The sequence below is a fragment of the Apteryx mantelli genome, chromosome 3 (assembly GCF_036417845.1).
Source record: "Apteryx mantelli isolate bAptMan1 chromosome 3, bAptMan1.hap1, whole genome shotgun sequence".
NCBI classification, from domain to species: domain Eukaryota; kingdom Metazoa; phylum Chordata; class Aves; order Apterygiformes; family Apterygidae; genus Apteryx; species Apteryx mantelli.
The window spans coordinates 88,967,458-88,982,756 of record NC_089980.1 but is presented as its reverse complement, the minus strand read 5'-3'; the positions used below and the strand labels follow the sequence as shown (position 1 = coordinate 88,982,756).

Below are 15,299 nucleotides of genomic sequence, written 5' to 3'. Positions count from 1 at the left end.
TAATAGGACACTGTGAACAGAAAATGAAGATGAGCTTGCTGGTGGTGGGGAGCACAGGAGGGAAACCTCCCTATCAAGCACCATACTTTGGAGGTTAACTGTGGAGTTAGAAGCTAGTTTCAAAAGTTTTAGAATTCATAGTGTTTTAAAATATTACAAGCAAAAAAAAAAAAAAAAGATTTGGGGTCTTATTATGGTTACTGCTGGTGAGTCTGAGGCCAGACCTTGCATTCCTGGGGCACGCAGAACTCCTCTGAAGTGCGGACCAAGCCCACGGCACATCCCTTCTCTGCAGTTTGACTCCCGCAGCTCTCTTGCTGCTGGCAAAGACTTCTCAGGGATCCCTGTGAGGTCCTGTTATTCTGCTAAAAAGTATCATCGGTTCTGTTTTTTCCAACTTCTGCCTTATTCTTCTGGGCTGTGAGGAAAGTGAGAGTACCTTTGTTTCACAATAGTTGTGACCCTACTGCTGCAGATGTGCTCTAGGATTTTTCAGCTGGAGGTCTGTTTCCTATCTCCCCTTCTCATGCTCACCACTCTTTCTACCAGCTAAGACTATGCAAAATCCCAATTTCTTCCTATTTTCAGAGCCACAGGGGGAAAATGTGCTCCATGTCTCTAATCACTCTGCCATCTGAAGAAAGTAAGCAAGGCTCATTTTAGTCATGAAACGAGCAAAGGAGTTCTGCTCAACTTTTTATGCTCAGAAATGTCAGTGATTTAAGCTTAAGAAACAGAATGTAAATGAGACATTGTTGCATGCAAAACGAACTTATCTTTGACAGGCTAAACAGAGATTTTATGGAGATCCTACTCATACCCACACAGAACACATTTTATCTTTCAAGTATATTTAAAAAAAAAAAGTATAATTTTAAGCCTTACTGCAGTCATAATGAAAAATCCTGTACAATTACAATTTTGACTAATGGAACAATGGACACCCCCATATTGTATTGTATCAGGTAATTATGAACTGCCAGGGAGCAGGAAAGCACAACCCAGGAATAATCAATGTATCCCCCACGGTGTGTACTGTAATTCAGCACCACATTTCTCAAGTACGTCCTATCAAACCATTCATTCTCACTTCCCAGACAGAGATAGAGAGGAAAAATAGAAGTAATCAAACCTTGGCACGACAGAGACAGCTCCTCAGAGAGCGCCCGTGTCTCACTGACACGGCCCAGCGGGGCAGCGCGGGGCGCGCGCGGGGCGGGCGGGTAACGGCCGCCGGACAACGGCCGCCGGACAACGGCCGGCGGGCGGGCGCCTCGCGGGGCCGCCGCCTGAGGGGAGCCTGAGGGGGCCGGGCCAGGGGGTCGGGCTGGGCACGGCGGCGAGTGTGTGAGTGTGAGTGCGTGTGTGGTGTGTGTGTGTGTGTGTGTGTGTGTGTGTGTAGCGGCGCGCGCGGCCCCCTCCCCCCGCCGGCTTTGTGTGGGGGCGGGGCGCGTTGCCAGGCCCCCTCCTCCCTCCCTCCCCCCGCCCGGCGCGGCGCCCCCCCGGCTCCCATGGCGGGCAGCGGCGGCCGATTCGGTGCCGGCAAGTCCCGCCCGCCGCCGGGCCGGAGGCCGGCCCACCCCTTCCCTCCGCCGCCCCCTCCGCGGCAGCCCGCCAGCAGCGCCACAGAAGGAGCGGGGCTGGCTGGCTCCGCGCTCGCTCTCGCACACACGCACGCACGCACGCACGCACACACACACACACTCACACACACCCGTTCGCACCGCGCCGCTCCTCTCCTCTGCTCTCCCATGCAGGCAGGCGGGCAGGCAGAAGATGGCTGACTCGCCGGGGCACCCGCGCCCCGGCCCGGCTGCGCCCCCCGCCCGCCCGCCGCCGCCGCCGCCGCGCTCCCCCCGGGCCCTCCGCGGCGCCGCCTGCCACCACTGAGAGCCACCCCCTCCCCACTGCTCCCCTCGCCGGCCCCCCCAGAACACCAGCAGCCATTTCATCTCCACCAACTAGGCGCAAAAAATGGCAGAAATGGAGAAAGAAGGGAGACCTCCCGAAAATAAAAGGAGCAGGAAGCCGGCTCACCCCGTGAAACGGGAGATCAATGAGGAGATGAAGGTAGGTGCCTGTGATGGGGACGGGAGCGGGGGGTCTCTCCCGCCCCCCCTCCACCATGCATGGAAATGAAATAAGAAAGGATCTCTTGTCATTTTTTTTTTTTTGTAGGATGCACTGAATGTGTCTCAACTCCGCCTCCTGGGCTGAAAACAGAGACGAATTCACAGGCTGCAAATCCTGTTCATTGACCAGCTTTGATTTATTTATTTTTTAAAAAACTCTCCCTCACTGGGTTTTTAAGCTCCCTGGCTGCCAGTGATGAGCATTTTTTTCTATAGCAATCCCCTCAGGTAGCTTGGAAGCCCTAAAGTTAGGAAAGAAAGGGACCTCTTTTAAACACTATTTTTCTCCTTTTTCAGTAGCGAGCTGCAACTGTGTAATTAAATTGTCAAAGTGAAATGTTATGGTCTGAGCCGCGCATCATTCTTGTACTTAAGCACAGAAACTCCTTTTCTCTCCTTTTCCTTCTCGCCTCCTCCTCTGGTTTACATGCTTCACTTCACAGTTAATCAAACCAGCAGAGGTGTTGTTGAAAGGTAGCTGTCCGAGGGCTGCTTTTGATAGAAGTGTATTTATCGGTTGGAGGGCTGTCCTGTCTGAAAGGAAGCGGTGCCCGTCCAGCTGTGCTCCGGAGGTAGCGCCCGAGGCGGCCGCTCCAGATGTTAGGATGGTTGCGATTGCACAAAAACATATTTCAGGACTTCTTTTAGCGTTAGGTCGCTGCTCCAGGCTTGACTGGTCCTATTTTTTGCGCCTGTTTTGCATGTCCGTTCCACGTCTGTTTATGTTACATCTCTAATTCCCAAAAGTTGGGAGCAGCCGACTGTAAGACTTCAGCTTAACTTGTTGTTGTTGTTTAATGCGCATATGAAATAATTAAACCAGTATAGCTTATTTATATGATAAAGCTGCTGCCGTTTACTTTAAATGTAATTTATTAAAAAACTACTTGTAAGTGGAGGACTGCCTGGAAAACGTCACACGTTCACATAGTATACAGGCAAGTATGTAAATATGCATTATGTATTTTGAAAGTATCTTTGCTTTTGGGAGCATTGATCTCCCCTTGTAAAATTAAACAGGAATGCACAGTCTCCTCCCCCTTCCCTGTTTCTACACATCGCTAATTCCATATAGGTGTCCTTTGCTGCTTAAGGCAGGCGTTTGCTCGTGCTGCCTGGGTAATGAGTGTGAAAACAGTTCAGCGTACATCAGAACAGGAAATGTGGGCAAGGGTAGTATTAGCAGAATGAGCAAAATAATGTACTGCTGCCTTGCATATCAGTGCACCTCTTCAGAAACAAAATATACTAGTTTCAGGTCCCAAAGAGCATTCATTATTCTTTGTGAGATATATGACACATTCTCTTTTTGGACAGGGTTCTGTACAGGCACCAGATAATAACCATAATTTCTCATTGTAACCTCACATAGTTTTGAGGACTGCAAAGATCTGTAGTATAGGGCACTGGCCCCTTAGAACATTGCTTAATGTGATCTGTATGGATTGCAGCTTTTAAGTTTCATAGGTTCTAGAATTACAAATTAGCTAATTTTAATCAAAACATGTGAAATGTTATCCTGGCTGGATATAAAGGCTGACTGTGCTGGATCCTCTGGGTTTGTTTTGTTTACTTTGGCTGCAGGCACACTCAGTGGTTTGGGAGATAGTTGTTCTTCTACAGTATAACAGATGTTTGTCTGAAAGGGTGAGGAAGAAACAAAAACAACATTGTGTGAAGGAGAAAAATTACACAATTTTAAACTAATGCTTTGCTATTAAGCACTGGCATTAACTTTCACGTAGAGTTTCTCTTTTTTAATCATTTGTAGCTGCTTAATGTTACAAACCTCAAGACTTCAGCTGACTTAATTATTAAAGGCTATGGGCAGATAGAAATGGCATTTTGAACTGATATGTTTTCTGGCTGAGAGGAGATAACTGGTGGCAGAACCTTTCACAAAACACAGGCCACCTTACAATGTAATCTATGCTAATATGCTATGCTGGGAGACTGCATTTTTAGTAGGACAGTTGACTGCTAGAATCCATGGAGGAAAGAAAAAAAAAAGTTTGAATTTTTGGCTTGTTGAGAAAGTTAAAAACCTGTGACGATCATTCACTCTTTTTATTTACTAATCAATTAAGATTCTAGTTGTTCTTCATATAAACCTGAGGAATACAAGAATTTTTACAAATTGGTTACATTGTATAAAATGTTTGCAACAAAATGATATAGAGAACACAATGTGCCCTTGTGTAGGTCCATATCTGTAATGTTCAAACAGCCTGGCAGTTTCCCTTCATCTGAACTGCTTTCATCTGGACCAGTGTAAAATAAGCTCTGGTAAGTAATCACGGCAGAGCAGAAAGAAAGGAATGTATACAGCAATAGACAGCCTAAGCTGTAAAAACTGTAACCCGAGTATCAGCAGCAGATCAGATATCAAGGCTTTAAGGTAGGGGAAATGAAAGAGATGAAGGGGAGGAAAAGACGAGAGAGGGAATGGAAAAGTCAGCTTGGAAAGTGAAGGAGAAGTAGGAGGGCCCCCTCAGGGAAATTTGGCTCAGGGATTAGGGAATTTTATCATGGCGTACAGTGACCTACTCAGGTTTCAGCCCACATTGGATTGAATTACTTCCCTTTGCTAGCAGAAAGAAAAAGGACTGGTGTATATGTGATTTTTTTTTTTTTCTTCGGGTAATAAAAAGGCCATTGGTACGAGTGTCTATTTTAAGTACAGCAAATGCAAGGCACTATGAATGAGCAATAAAATTACCTCATCACAGAGACTTCCTTCAAGATTTGCTGTTTGATATAGTCAGATATTTACTCAAGAACAATCACAAAACCTGAGCTGCTTGGTTTTGGTGTGTTGTCACAGCTCAGTTTTAACATGACTGGAAATTCACGTTGCTTGCTGTTTCATTATGCCTGATATTAAGTTACATTTTTGTTATCACTAACCTAATGTACATGATGGTTATAACAAATTTTAATTTGATACAATATTGTGTTCAAAAGTACATGACTCTGCACAGTTTTTCAATATTACATTTCAATGAAAATACATTCAGGAGGAAATGTTTTGTTTCACTGTGACCTTCACAGTTTCTCTTTTTTATGTCCCCCCCCCCTTTTTTCCCTTTCCTCCTTCAGACTGTGCCTTCCAGTTATTTTCAGAGGTGGCATTTTTCATCTCACACTTTGGAAGAATAGCAGGTAGTTATTCTCAAATTAAGCAGTGCAATTTCTCACTTTTTGGTGTATAACGGAACACCTAATACATCCAAAGCTAGCATAATCAGGTAATCTGGTACTATGTTAAAACTAACTTAATGTTTACAGTTTAATTGATGAAAGCACTTATGAAATGCTTAGTGATGACTTTCACATCCATCCCTCCTCAGCTAATTTCCATATGCCATCCTACTGTCAGACAGCAGTGCCACTCAACAGTGGAAACTAGGTGCTTTGCAATTTTGTGAAATACATTGGAATGAATTTAAGAAGTTACATCAAGTATATTTTACTGAAAGTTCTCTTGAAAAGACAAGACAATGTATCTACATGTTTAGAGTCCCTGTCAATTGAAAAGCTAGCAATTAATCTGTGCTGTAGTTTCACAGGGCTGCTCCATGTGCCCAAGGAGTTTACCATCTATAAATATTCTCAATAACTAATTTGTATTTAAAGTTGGGCTTCATTCCTGATGCTTAGAGCTTAAGACAGCTCCATCTGTTATAGCTTAATAGTAAACTCATCAGAAGATCATTCAGTTTAGTGCTTTAATATTTCCTATTTGGCATTTAAAAGTACCACTGTCAAAATTAGGAAAGCAGTGAAACCGACATAGCAGCACTGCACTTGGAATAAGCCAGATAGCTGTGAACGTTAAAAAGATTTCAAGGAAACTCCTCCCTTCTCTCCTGAAAAGCAAAAAAATGTGTTTGTAAAAGTGAAAAAGCAGACAGGCTTTATCAATTGTACTATTTCAGGATACTGAGGTGGGGTTTTTTTGCAGAGTCTGAAGGGAAGTAGTTTTGTGGTACGGCTGCAAAAGGGAGTTGCATTATCTGCACAGGGAGCCTCACCTACCTGTGCATTATATAAATGCTTATTAAAACTAAGTAGATAAACCCACATTACAGAAGCAAATGTGTATGCAGTAGGGCAAACGAAATTAAAACAACAAGAAAATTTGCTTTTTGAAAGCAAAAGGGTCTAATTCTAAAATTCAATATGGCGAAAGGATAGCATAAATAAGCAAAGAAAGTGAGGGCTGGATTAAAAAAAATCAATAATAAAACACTTTTATTTCCTCTGTGCAGTGGAGTTAAAAAGTGAATTTGTGGGGCTATGCACCCAGTAGTTTATGCATGCAAGGAAATGGAATGGAGCCACTGTACTTCCTTCAAAATCTGAAATAAACATTCAGCAGTAAAACCTAGAAGAAAATGACTCTGACAGACTCATTCTTTTTTGCGTTTCCTGCCTCCGTGTTTGCCAGGCCTCATTCTGTGAAGCCAGGCCTTGCCCCTTGTGAATAAGGTTCATAGAGAAGGAAAGGCAAGAGGTGTAAGATGGAAACAGAAGCATGGTTTAGCTTCAAAGCATATTAATTTGTGAAAATTTGGGGAAATGATGCATTGTAATGTAAAAATCAAGCCATAGGTGTGCTGTTACAATGAAATTAATCTTGAAAAGGGAATAAATGTGATCATATTTTTACTGCCTAGCATATAAGTTGGTCTCATAAAGGAAAGAAACCACAGTCTGGCAAATCAACATACTCTTCTTCCTTTTTTTCTGTGAAAAGGAAGCAAACTCAAGTCAAAATACCAACCAGCATAATAGTTGGTTAGTTATCTTCCTGGCTCTTCCAGGAGGGAGGATATTTCTGTGTAGTACAAGAATAGAGAAATCACAGAGTTAAAACATGCAAATTACACATTGCCCTACAGTGGTTATAAGCGGTTTGGGACTTAGCAGGGGGCAAAAAAGAATTGCTCTCTATTAGGAACTGAGGACTTTGGTCATTTTATGTAACTGGGGCCACTGGAGCGCTAGAGCATTTTAAGGCCAGTTTCTTTGGCAAAGATGAGCTGATTCTGTTGCAACTGTAGTGAATTCCCTGGCAGTTACACAGCTGCGATAGTGCACAGCTGCACACCTGCACTGTCAGCTAAAGTATTGCGGGAAACTTGGCTCTGGTGGGCCCCTGGCATGTTAACTGACTGCGTCCTGCACTTGTGATTGCAGCTGAAGAGATTATCAATATTTCTACCAAAGCCTCGGGAACCTGGCTGCTTGGCATAGGCACAAGAGACCAAATGTGATATAGCGGTTTGAGTATGGAAGGATGGGGCAGGATTTCTGTGTTCATCTTCTCAGTTCTGACGTTGGTTCATGCTGTGAGCAGAAGCGTGACTCTGTCTCTTGGGATGTTGAGCGTTTCTGGCCTGGTAGGAGTGACGTTAGGTTCAGTGCTATAATTTTGCAATGAAGTCTATTGGCACTGTTTCCTGACCCTCCATTGTTTTCCTCCATTTGCATTCAGTGGGATTCTCTTTGGGCTCAAGGATTCCAGCTTATCAGTGTAATTGCTAAATAGGGATGTTATTGATGATCAGCAAGATTTTCCCTGGTGTGGTGGTCTTTCACATCATTTCAGGACTCTGGTAGGGCTGTGGAGTTGAGTTGGCAGCCTCTGTCCTGCACACCCTCCACATCCTTCCAGGGACTGAGTTTGAAACTAAGCATGGACTGTCTTCATTCATGCCTTTGCTGTCCTGTTCCTGCAAGAGCTTAGAATTACAACTCATTCACGTCTCCATCCGATCATCCGCACTCATCTTCACATCTTGTTCTCCTTTGGCTTTAGCAGGTCCTTCATCTCTCAGTTCAGCTGGTTCCTCTCTAGGTTGCTTCATCTTCTGCTCTCCTGCTTCAACGTCAGGTCCTGCATTCTTGCTTTTTTCAAGCACTGTAGTTACAATTGTCACCTTTCCTTTCACTAAGGCTTGGAGCATAGTGTATCTTTCACTGAGCTTCTGCTCTGCACGTACAGGCTGTGTATTAATTGTCCTGCTTCCTTTCCTGTAACTTCATCAAGAGCCGAGCTTTTCTTTTCTCATCCACACAGAGAAAAACTGTCTCATCTTATTATTTGTGTTTTGACTGTTGCCACCACACTGATCTTTACAAATCCCGTCATGTTACCGTGTCATGAATCCACTCAGACTGGAGCTAGCATTGAAATGGAAAGAAGAAAGAATATAAGGAAACAATGAAATAATGTTGGTCAGCATTGGGCTGGGAGCTTGAGCATATGACCTGGGTGACTATTGTCTAGACTCACAGGATGTTAGACATCACTGCAAAAGAGTATTTTAATCAGGGATCTGAAGAAGGATAATGTAGTTTTTTGGATGCTCTTCATTTGGATGCTTTTCACATGCATGAGAATTGGTGTGGAAGAAAACAACATCTCGGCTTTGACTATCAGCTTGTTAAGGATGGGATTGTCCTTTTGGTTTTGGTATGTACAATGTGCTCTGCAATGAAGCCCTGGCCTTTAGCCACTGATAGAATAGTATTAAGAATGATCACCATCATTATAATAGGAAAGACAAATGAGGAAGGAGAATGTTTTATTTTATTTTATTTTTTTATCCAAGCATCCTTCTTAAGAAATCATTATGGTAGAAAGATACCTTTTTACCACTAATACGTGACCTCATTCTACTCTCATTGAAGTTAATAGCAAAGACCTCATGGACTTTTTTTTTGTAAAAGGACTCAAGTCTCTGTTATGAGTAATTTCAAAATCCAATGTATTTTTGTCATTACAGCTGTTCATTTTTGTACACCACTTGTGGACAGTAAAATGAGTCTTGAAAGGTACTCAAAGTTTGTGCTGTTACGAACTCAACCATCATGTTGACTAGATTCTGAAGATGGATACTAAGTTGCATAAACATGTATGTCTCTGTAGGAAAGAAAAAATATATAAAGCCTAGCTTACGTATTCCTCAACAACTAATTAGAAATTACTCATTGCCTGAGTTGATCAACAGTACAAATAAAACACAAAGCATCCATAGGAGGCAAATTTAGAGCTACCCATTTAACTGTGTTTCATGAGGTTCAAGTCAGGCAGACTTTGTTAGTTGGACTCCAGCTTGCTAGATTAATCTCTAGGCCTGTGTCTCCATAGTTGAAATTTAGCAAACCAGGGGAAGTTGGCAGAGCTTTCCTTTGGGACACCATGGACCCCTTCAGGTCAGATGCTTCATGCTGGGCAAACTGCACTGGTGGGGTTTTGCTTCCTGTTTCTAGACCTTTTCACTGTTGGATTCACATGGGTTAGAGCTGAGGGTGTTGCACTTGGGGTTTCAGCGTTGAGGGAAAAGTCTTCTAAAAGGTAAATAACAAACAAAAACTCAAAAAAGTCCCAATCTGATACTTAAAACAGTCACAAAACTGCATCTATTAAAATGTGAATTAAAATACATTTAAATAGTATAGATATTAGGCACATTACATCTCATTGTACTCTTTGTGGCAAACTGTAATAGTGTGAGGTAGTTCAGACATAACTGGCTGTCGTACTTGTTATGCTGAAACCAGACATAGATGTGGACCAGTGCTGTTTTCTGGCAGTTCAGTGCTGTACAGAACAGCCACAGAATCAGGTCTTCCAGCAGGAGGTCAAGTGAAGGTGAAAGGGGAAAAAACAGAGGGAAATTGATGCTCCACAGGTCTTTTGTGGGGGGTTTGTTTTGTTTTTTTCCTGAAATGTGTGTTTATAGCACAATTGCACTGGTGATACTCTTGGAAGAGTATAAATTGCTTGTGTTTATTGCTTATAGCTGCTTTACAACGCTCCTTGACTGACAGGAACACCTATGCAATCTGGTGTGATGAATGAGCCAGGAGCAGTGCTGCCACTCTCTAATGTTCTGGGGCAGAGTGTCTGTGGTAGCTTTGAATTCTGAAGCAATTATGAGCTGATGCATTTTACTTATTTATTTAAATGACTTGAGAATTGCTGCGTTCTGTCATTATACTTGCTCCCACTCAAAAATTAAGCTAGTGCAGTTACTAGACAGAATCTAGCAACCTGTAAATTTGACGTATGCTATTTATTTTGAACTGGTATATTTTTCTCATTTCTGTGCTGGAATCCAGAGCCACAGGAGACAGCTTATCAAGATCAATATTTTAGAGATGTCAAGATCTTATAATAAAATGAAATTTTGAATTTGTTATAAAAGAGTGGTTATAAAAAATGAAGAGACCAAATTGAAAGGCATTGTTCGTGGCTTTTTCATTTCATTTTGTATTGGTCATATTACTTTAAACTGATTTTTACAGTAACAATAATTCATTAGCCAGTTTCATTCTGTAGTTCCCAAATCTATAAGCCACAGCTCCATGACACTATTCAGTTTCACAAAGCTTTGTTGCCTGGCTGCAGAATTCTTAAGTTACTCTGCTAAATCTCATGGTCCAGTAATGAGCATTTTCTACAGAAATATTTTTGACACATGACCTAGAGGACATGCTTTTTAATAGAATTTGAGACTTATGTCAGTCATGTTCCATATTTTGCGTTTCCATGTAAGCAAAAAATGTAACCACACTGTTGCCTGGAAATTGTTTTGAAAGTAAATATGGCAAAACTGAAAAAGGTCATCTTAAACAAATAGGAGAGATTTTTATATGAAACATTATGGTAAAATACTTTTATAGTATAGGTTTTTTTAAGGGCTTTGGCTATGCAAAGGTTTATAACTTTGAGGAAAAATGTCTTCACTGTGATTTTATTTGATTTGGTTCATGTGCACCTCAAGGAACTGTAATTGTGCCAGTGACCTACTCCATCTGAAAACACTGTAGCACACTAAGACTCATTAACTGCTAGCTGAAAAAAAAAATCTTAGTGTTCTGTTATTTTCTTGCTGCAGTCTCAAATATTTTATGGTAACACAGACAATTTTTTGCGACACATATATGTTAAAATATTCTTGACATTGAATGCCAGAGCAAAAGTCCTAAATAACTCTTTTCTGTTTTCTTTAAATTACAGATGTATGAGTCTTTGTCATAATTACGTGTGCCAGTCTGAGATTTAAATGCATTACACTTTATACACTTGATTTGTGAAATGAACATTAGTCTTGGAGGAGGTGGGACAAACCTGGCAGTTCCTAGTGTAGCACAGATACAGTTCGATTTATGCAGTCCTCCCTTCATTCCAAATGATTATTGATTATATAAATAAGTAGGTAATTTTTCTCTTTCAGAACTTTGCAGAAAATACTATGAATGAGCTCCTTGGCTGGTATGGTTATGATAAGGTTGAACTGAAAGATGGAGAAGATATTGAATTCAGGAACTACTCTGCAGATGGAGAAAGCCGACAGCATATTTCTGTTCTCAAAGGTAATGACACTTAATGTTTCTTTGATCGTGCAAAGAAGGATTAACATCCCACCCTATCTGTACTGGCATGGACTAGGAATCATCTTCCACTGCTTACTTTGTGGTTGATTTAAATAAAAATATCTGAGAGTGCCTTCTAGTAAGAGGAAGCCAATAGAGTACAAAGGAAGTTATTCAACAAAATTGCTGTTAGCAGACACTAGTATATCTTCACAAATAATACCTTTTGTTAGTCAGTTGAAAGTCATATACCTATGGTAGCAATAAGCTGCTCACACCTGGAAAAAGAAAGAGTGTTTTCTTAGCGGTTGGGATTTAAGGAATCTTTCTGCTTATAAAACTAATGCTTTTGGCCTAAGGCTTTTTAATAGACCAGAAGATTTTGAATTGGAATATTCACAATGCATGTAAGAGTCATCATGAACATTCATAAAACATTCCTTAACAATGTTTGTAATACATAGTGTTCTACAAGTGCTTTAGGAGTTTTCAAGGGGTGGAGTTTGTTTGGGACATTACTAGATCTTCATGTAGTATAGTTGTTCAAAATGTAAGTGATGGGATTCAGTCTTTTTGTGCTGCAGTTCAGTTGCTACCTTTTGACTCTTCAGCCACAGCAGGTGGGTAGGGACTTGTGATCAGAGTAAAAAGAAGAAACATTGCTTCACAGCAAAAGAGTAGGAAATTGCTGGATCTTGACTTATCCAACAAGAGTTTCTCAAAGATGAGATAAAGAGAGGAAACTGCAGAAGCTTTTGCACTCTTGGACTGCCACTTTTTACTGCGTTTATGGCCAGGAGCATCTGGGGTTTCGTTCTGATGGCAAGCAGCTGCACTGTATTCAGTGAGTGTTGCAATGAGTAGTGATACTGGAAAGCCCAGTTCTGAAGGAGAGGTGGCTAATAGAAAGTGGGAAAATTAGAGGTAAGGTGAAACAATACAGTTGTGTTAAAACTGAATGTTTGCAGCCTGTTAGTTGTATAGCGACCTTGGTGATCAATATTTATATTTCACAGAAAAAGTAATATGTTTAAGTCACCTCTGAAGAAACTTGTTCTTATGTTGTGATGTGATTCATTTATTTATGTTTTAATAAATAGATCTTATAATGGATGATTTGTGGATATAATCTATACCTAAAGAAATTTGTGACATAATTTTGTTATAGACACACGATACAAATCCTATGTTTTATATACCAAACAAAGATGTTGAATACCTGTGCCAGGTAGAAATTTTTGGTGTATACAATCTGTGGGAGAGAAAGTGCTTTCTTTTTCTGTGACTTGGGAGGAGAGAGAATGATAAGAATTAAGTCCTGCCCCTTAGCTAACAGAAATGCGCTAGAGGAATTCCTCTAAATAAGAATCCTGAGGTGATTTGGGATTAAAGAATTAGAATCATAACTGTCATCATTCCTTACACACTTTGCTGTAATTTCAATATTTTGTTCTTTTGTTTAAATACTGTCCATTACTACTACTTACCAAATTATTGGTGGAGAGTTAGGAGGACTTTTGTTTTTCAGTTTACATTTCTTACATTAGTTAGTGAAGTTGAAATATATGGTGTGTGATTACCATGAAAACAGTGGATGTAAAGAACAGGAATATGGTATTATTGATTAAATCAGGCATACTAAGGGTACGTAAGACAAAGTAATTCCCCCCAACCCCCTTTTAAGTATGTTGTGTTTAATGTGATTTTGACAAAAAAGAAATATTTCTGAAGAATGCTGGAAAATATCCATTTATTTAAGGAGAAAATATTTTCATTTTTTTGTGCACTCTGCTTGTATTAGAGTAAGTAATTAATGAACAGATTTGTGAAAATATTTAAGGGCATCTAAGAAATATTTTTGTCATACTGTACAATGTGTTCTTTGTGTTTTGCAGAAAATTCTTTGCCAAAACCAAAATTACCTGAGGACAGTGTTATTTCACCATACAATATAAACACAAGCTACCCAGGGCTTGCCACGGGAAATGGACTTTCAGACTCACCAGCAGGGTCAAAGGATCATGGGAATGTACCTATTATTGTCCCATTAATTCCACCACCTTTCATAAAGCCACCAGCAGGTAAATCATAATGAACTTCTTAAAATAATAACTATCACTGACACCTATCCTGAACTTGCTAGGTTATGACTTATTTGAGAAAGTTGTGATTTCAAAATCTTTAAAAAACAGTCACTGTAGTCTTACAGGGAACTTTAAAATGGAGTGAGAGTGACTTTATTTGTTAATATTCTTGAAAAACTTGCAAATACAATGACAACAGACAGTCTCTGTACACACTTCTGCTGCTGTGACACTGCATGCTGGATTTTACTCCTTCAGCACTTCAGCAACATCTGTTTTAAACAAATTATTTGGTTTTGATGAATAAAGTCTTTAAATAAATTAATGGAAGATGATTGAATTAAAAATAAGCTCCACAAAGCAAACAGTGAAAGAGACAAAAACATCAAATTAATATCATGTCTTTCTATCAGGTTAACAAGCTCATCCTGGGAAAACTGTCTCTTGATTCTCATTGAAATCCCTGACCATTGTCTCTTGAGGGTTTAATATGATTTGTACTCTACCTAGGAGACTTCACTGAAATCTTCTACATTTTCATTAGACTTTTATCAAGAGTGATTTTTATAATATGGCATTCCTCAGAGTTTGTGTGAAAAATGTTTTATTCCACACTGCATGCTGCTTACCATAATCTATGATAGTAACTGTTATGGCTACATTAGGGTGATTCATTGCTATGTTATTATTTACTGTTGTACTCAGTGCAATAATTGGTGAATTTAGATAGCAGCAGGCTCAGTCCTGCTTCCACAGGAGTCACTGGGTATCATCTCAAATGCTCTTAAGTGACTGAGGCACAAAAGCATATGGAGTGACCTGTAATACCTACTAAAGAACGTTACCTCTCTGCACACGGGAAGGCAGTTTAGCAAAAGAGTTCCCACCAGGCAGAAGGACGTGTCTACAGTGGCAGAACAGCTTGTAAGATCAGGTCCCAGGTGTTAGGTGGTCTTCTCTACCCTTCCAACATTTCCAGCATTTCCAAATGTTAACTGTAAAACACTGATTGGTCTGATAAACTGTTTGCTTGTTGGCAGTCATTTGGCAGATAGATTACAGTTGTTCCTTCTCCCCCAAATTATTTTAATGCCATATAGTTTTATTTCAAAGGAAGCATACTAATATGCTATGAATAATTTTCAAATGTTACTTGATATATGTTCCCTGCCAGAGACTTCTAATCTATTTTATACAATATTTGCTAATTACCGAAGCTATTTGGGCCCATTCCTCTAGCCTTTACACAGCTAAAGATCTCAGGCCATATGGGCTGGATCCTCAGCTGTTGTTGGTTTGGCCCTAAAGCTTTAATCAAGGACCTTGTGTTGTCCCAAGCTATTTTCTCCAATCAGAGTCGTGAATGAATTCATAATGCTGAATTTGTGGTATATGAACACAGGGCTATAACATGAATTGTGCAAACTGCAATAAGTACTTGACTTTTTATGACATCAAGCAAGCAGGAGGAGATGGAATTATGAAGTAGAAAAACAAATTACTTCAGCAGTAGTTAAGTAGACACTGGGGAACCATGATCAAGTCAGCTGCCTTCTGTTCTTTGCACATCCACCTACCATGTGTGTGTTGTATTCAAATGTACCAGTAAAGTTAATATTCAGATAAGGCCTTTCATAAGTATTTTCCAACTTTGGGATTTTACTTTATTACTTCATAATGAATATCGTTGTTT

At 40.4% G+C, this 15,299-nt stretch overlaps 1 protein-coding gene across 5 annotated transcripts in view; it reads left to right on the top strand.

Annotated features, from left to right (window-relative positions):
- The first annotated feature begins 1,841 nt into the window (after positions 1-1,841).
- Positions 1,842-15,299, top strand: part of SOBP (sine oculis binding protein homolog) — a 118,849-nt gene continuing 105,391 nt past the window's right edge. For all 5 annotated transcript variants that reach the window (XM_013948909.2, XM_067293905.1, XM_013948908.2 and 2 more), the window contains exons 1-3: positions 1,842-2,070; positions 11,384-11,522; positions 13,418-13,603. In XM_013948909.2, coding sequence (XP_013804363.1) covers positions 1,975-2,070; positions 11,384-11,522; positions 13,418-13,603 — 421 coding nt within the window. In that variant the 5' untranslated portion in view covers positions 1,842-1,974. The remainder of the gene's footprint in view (positions 2,071-11,383; positions 11,523-13,417; positions 13,604-15,299) is intronic.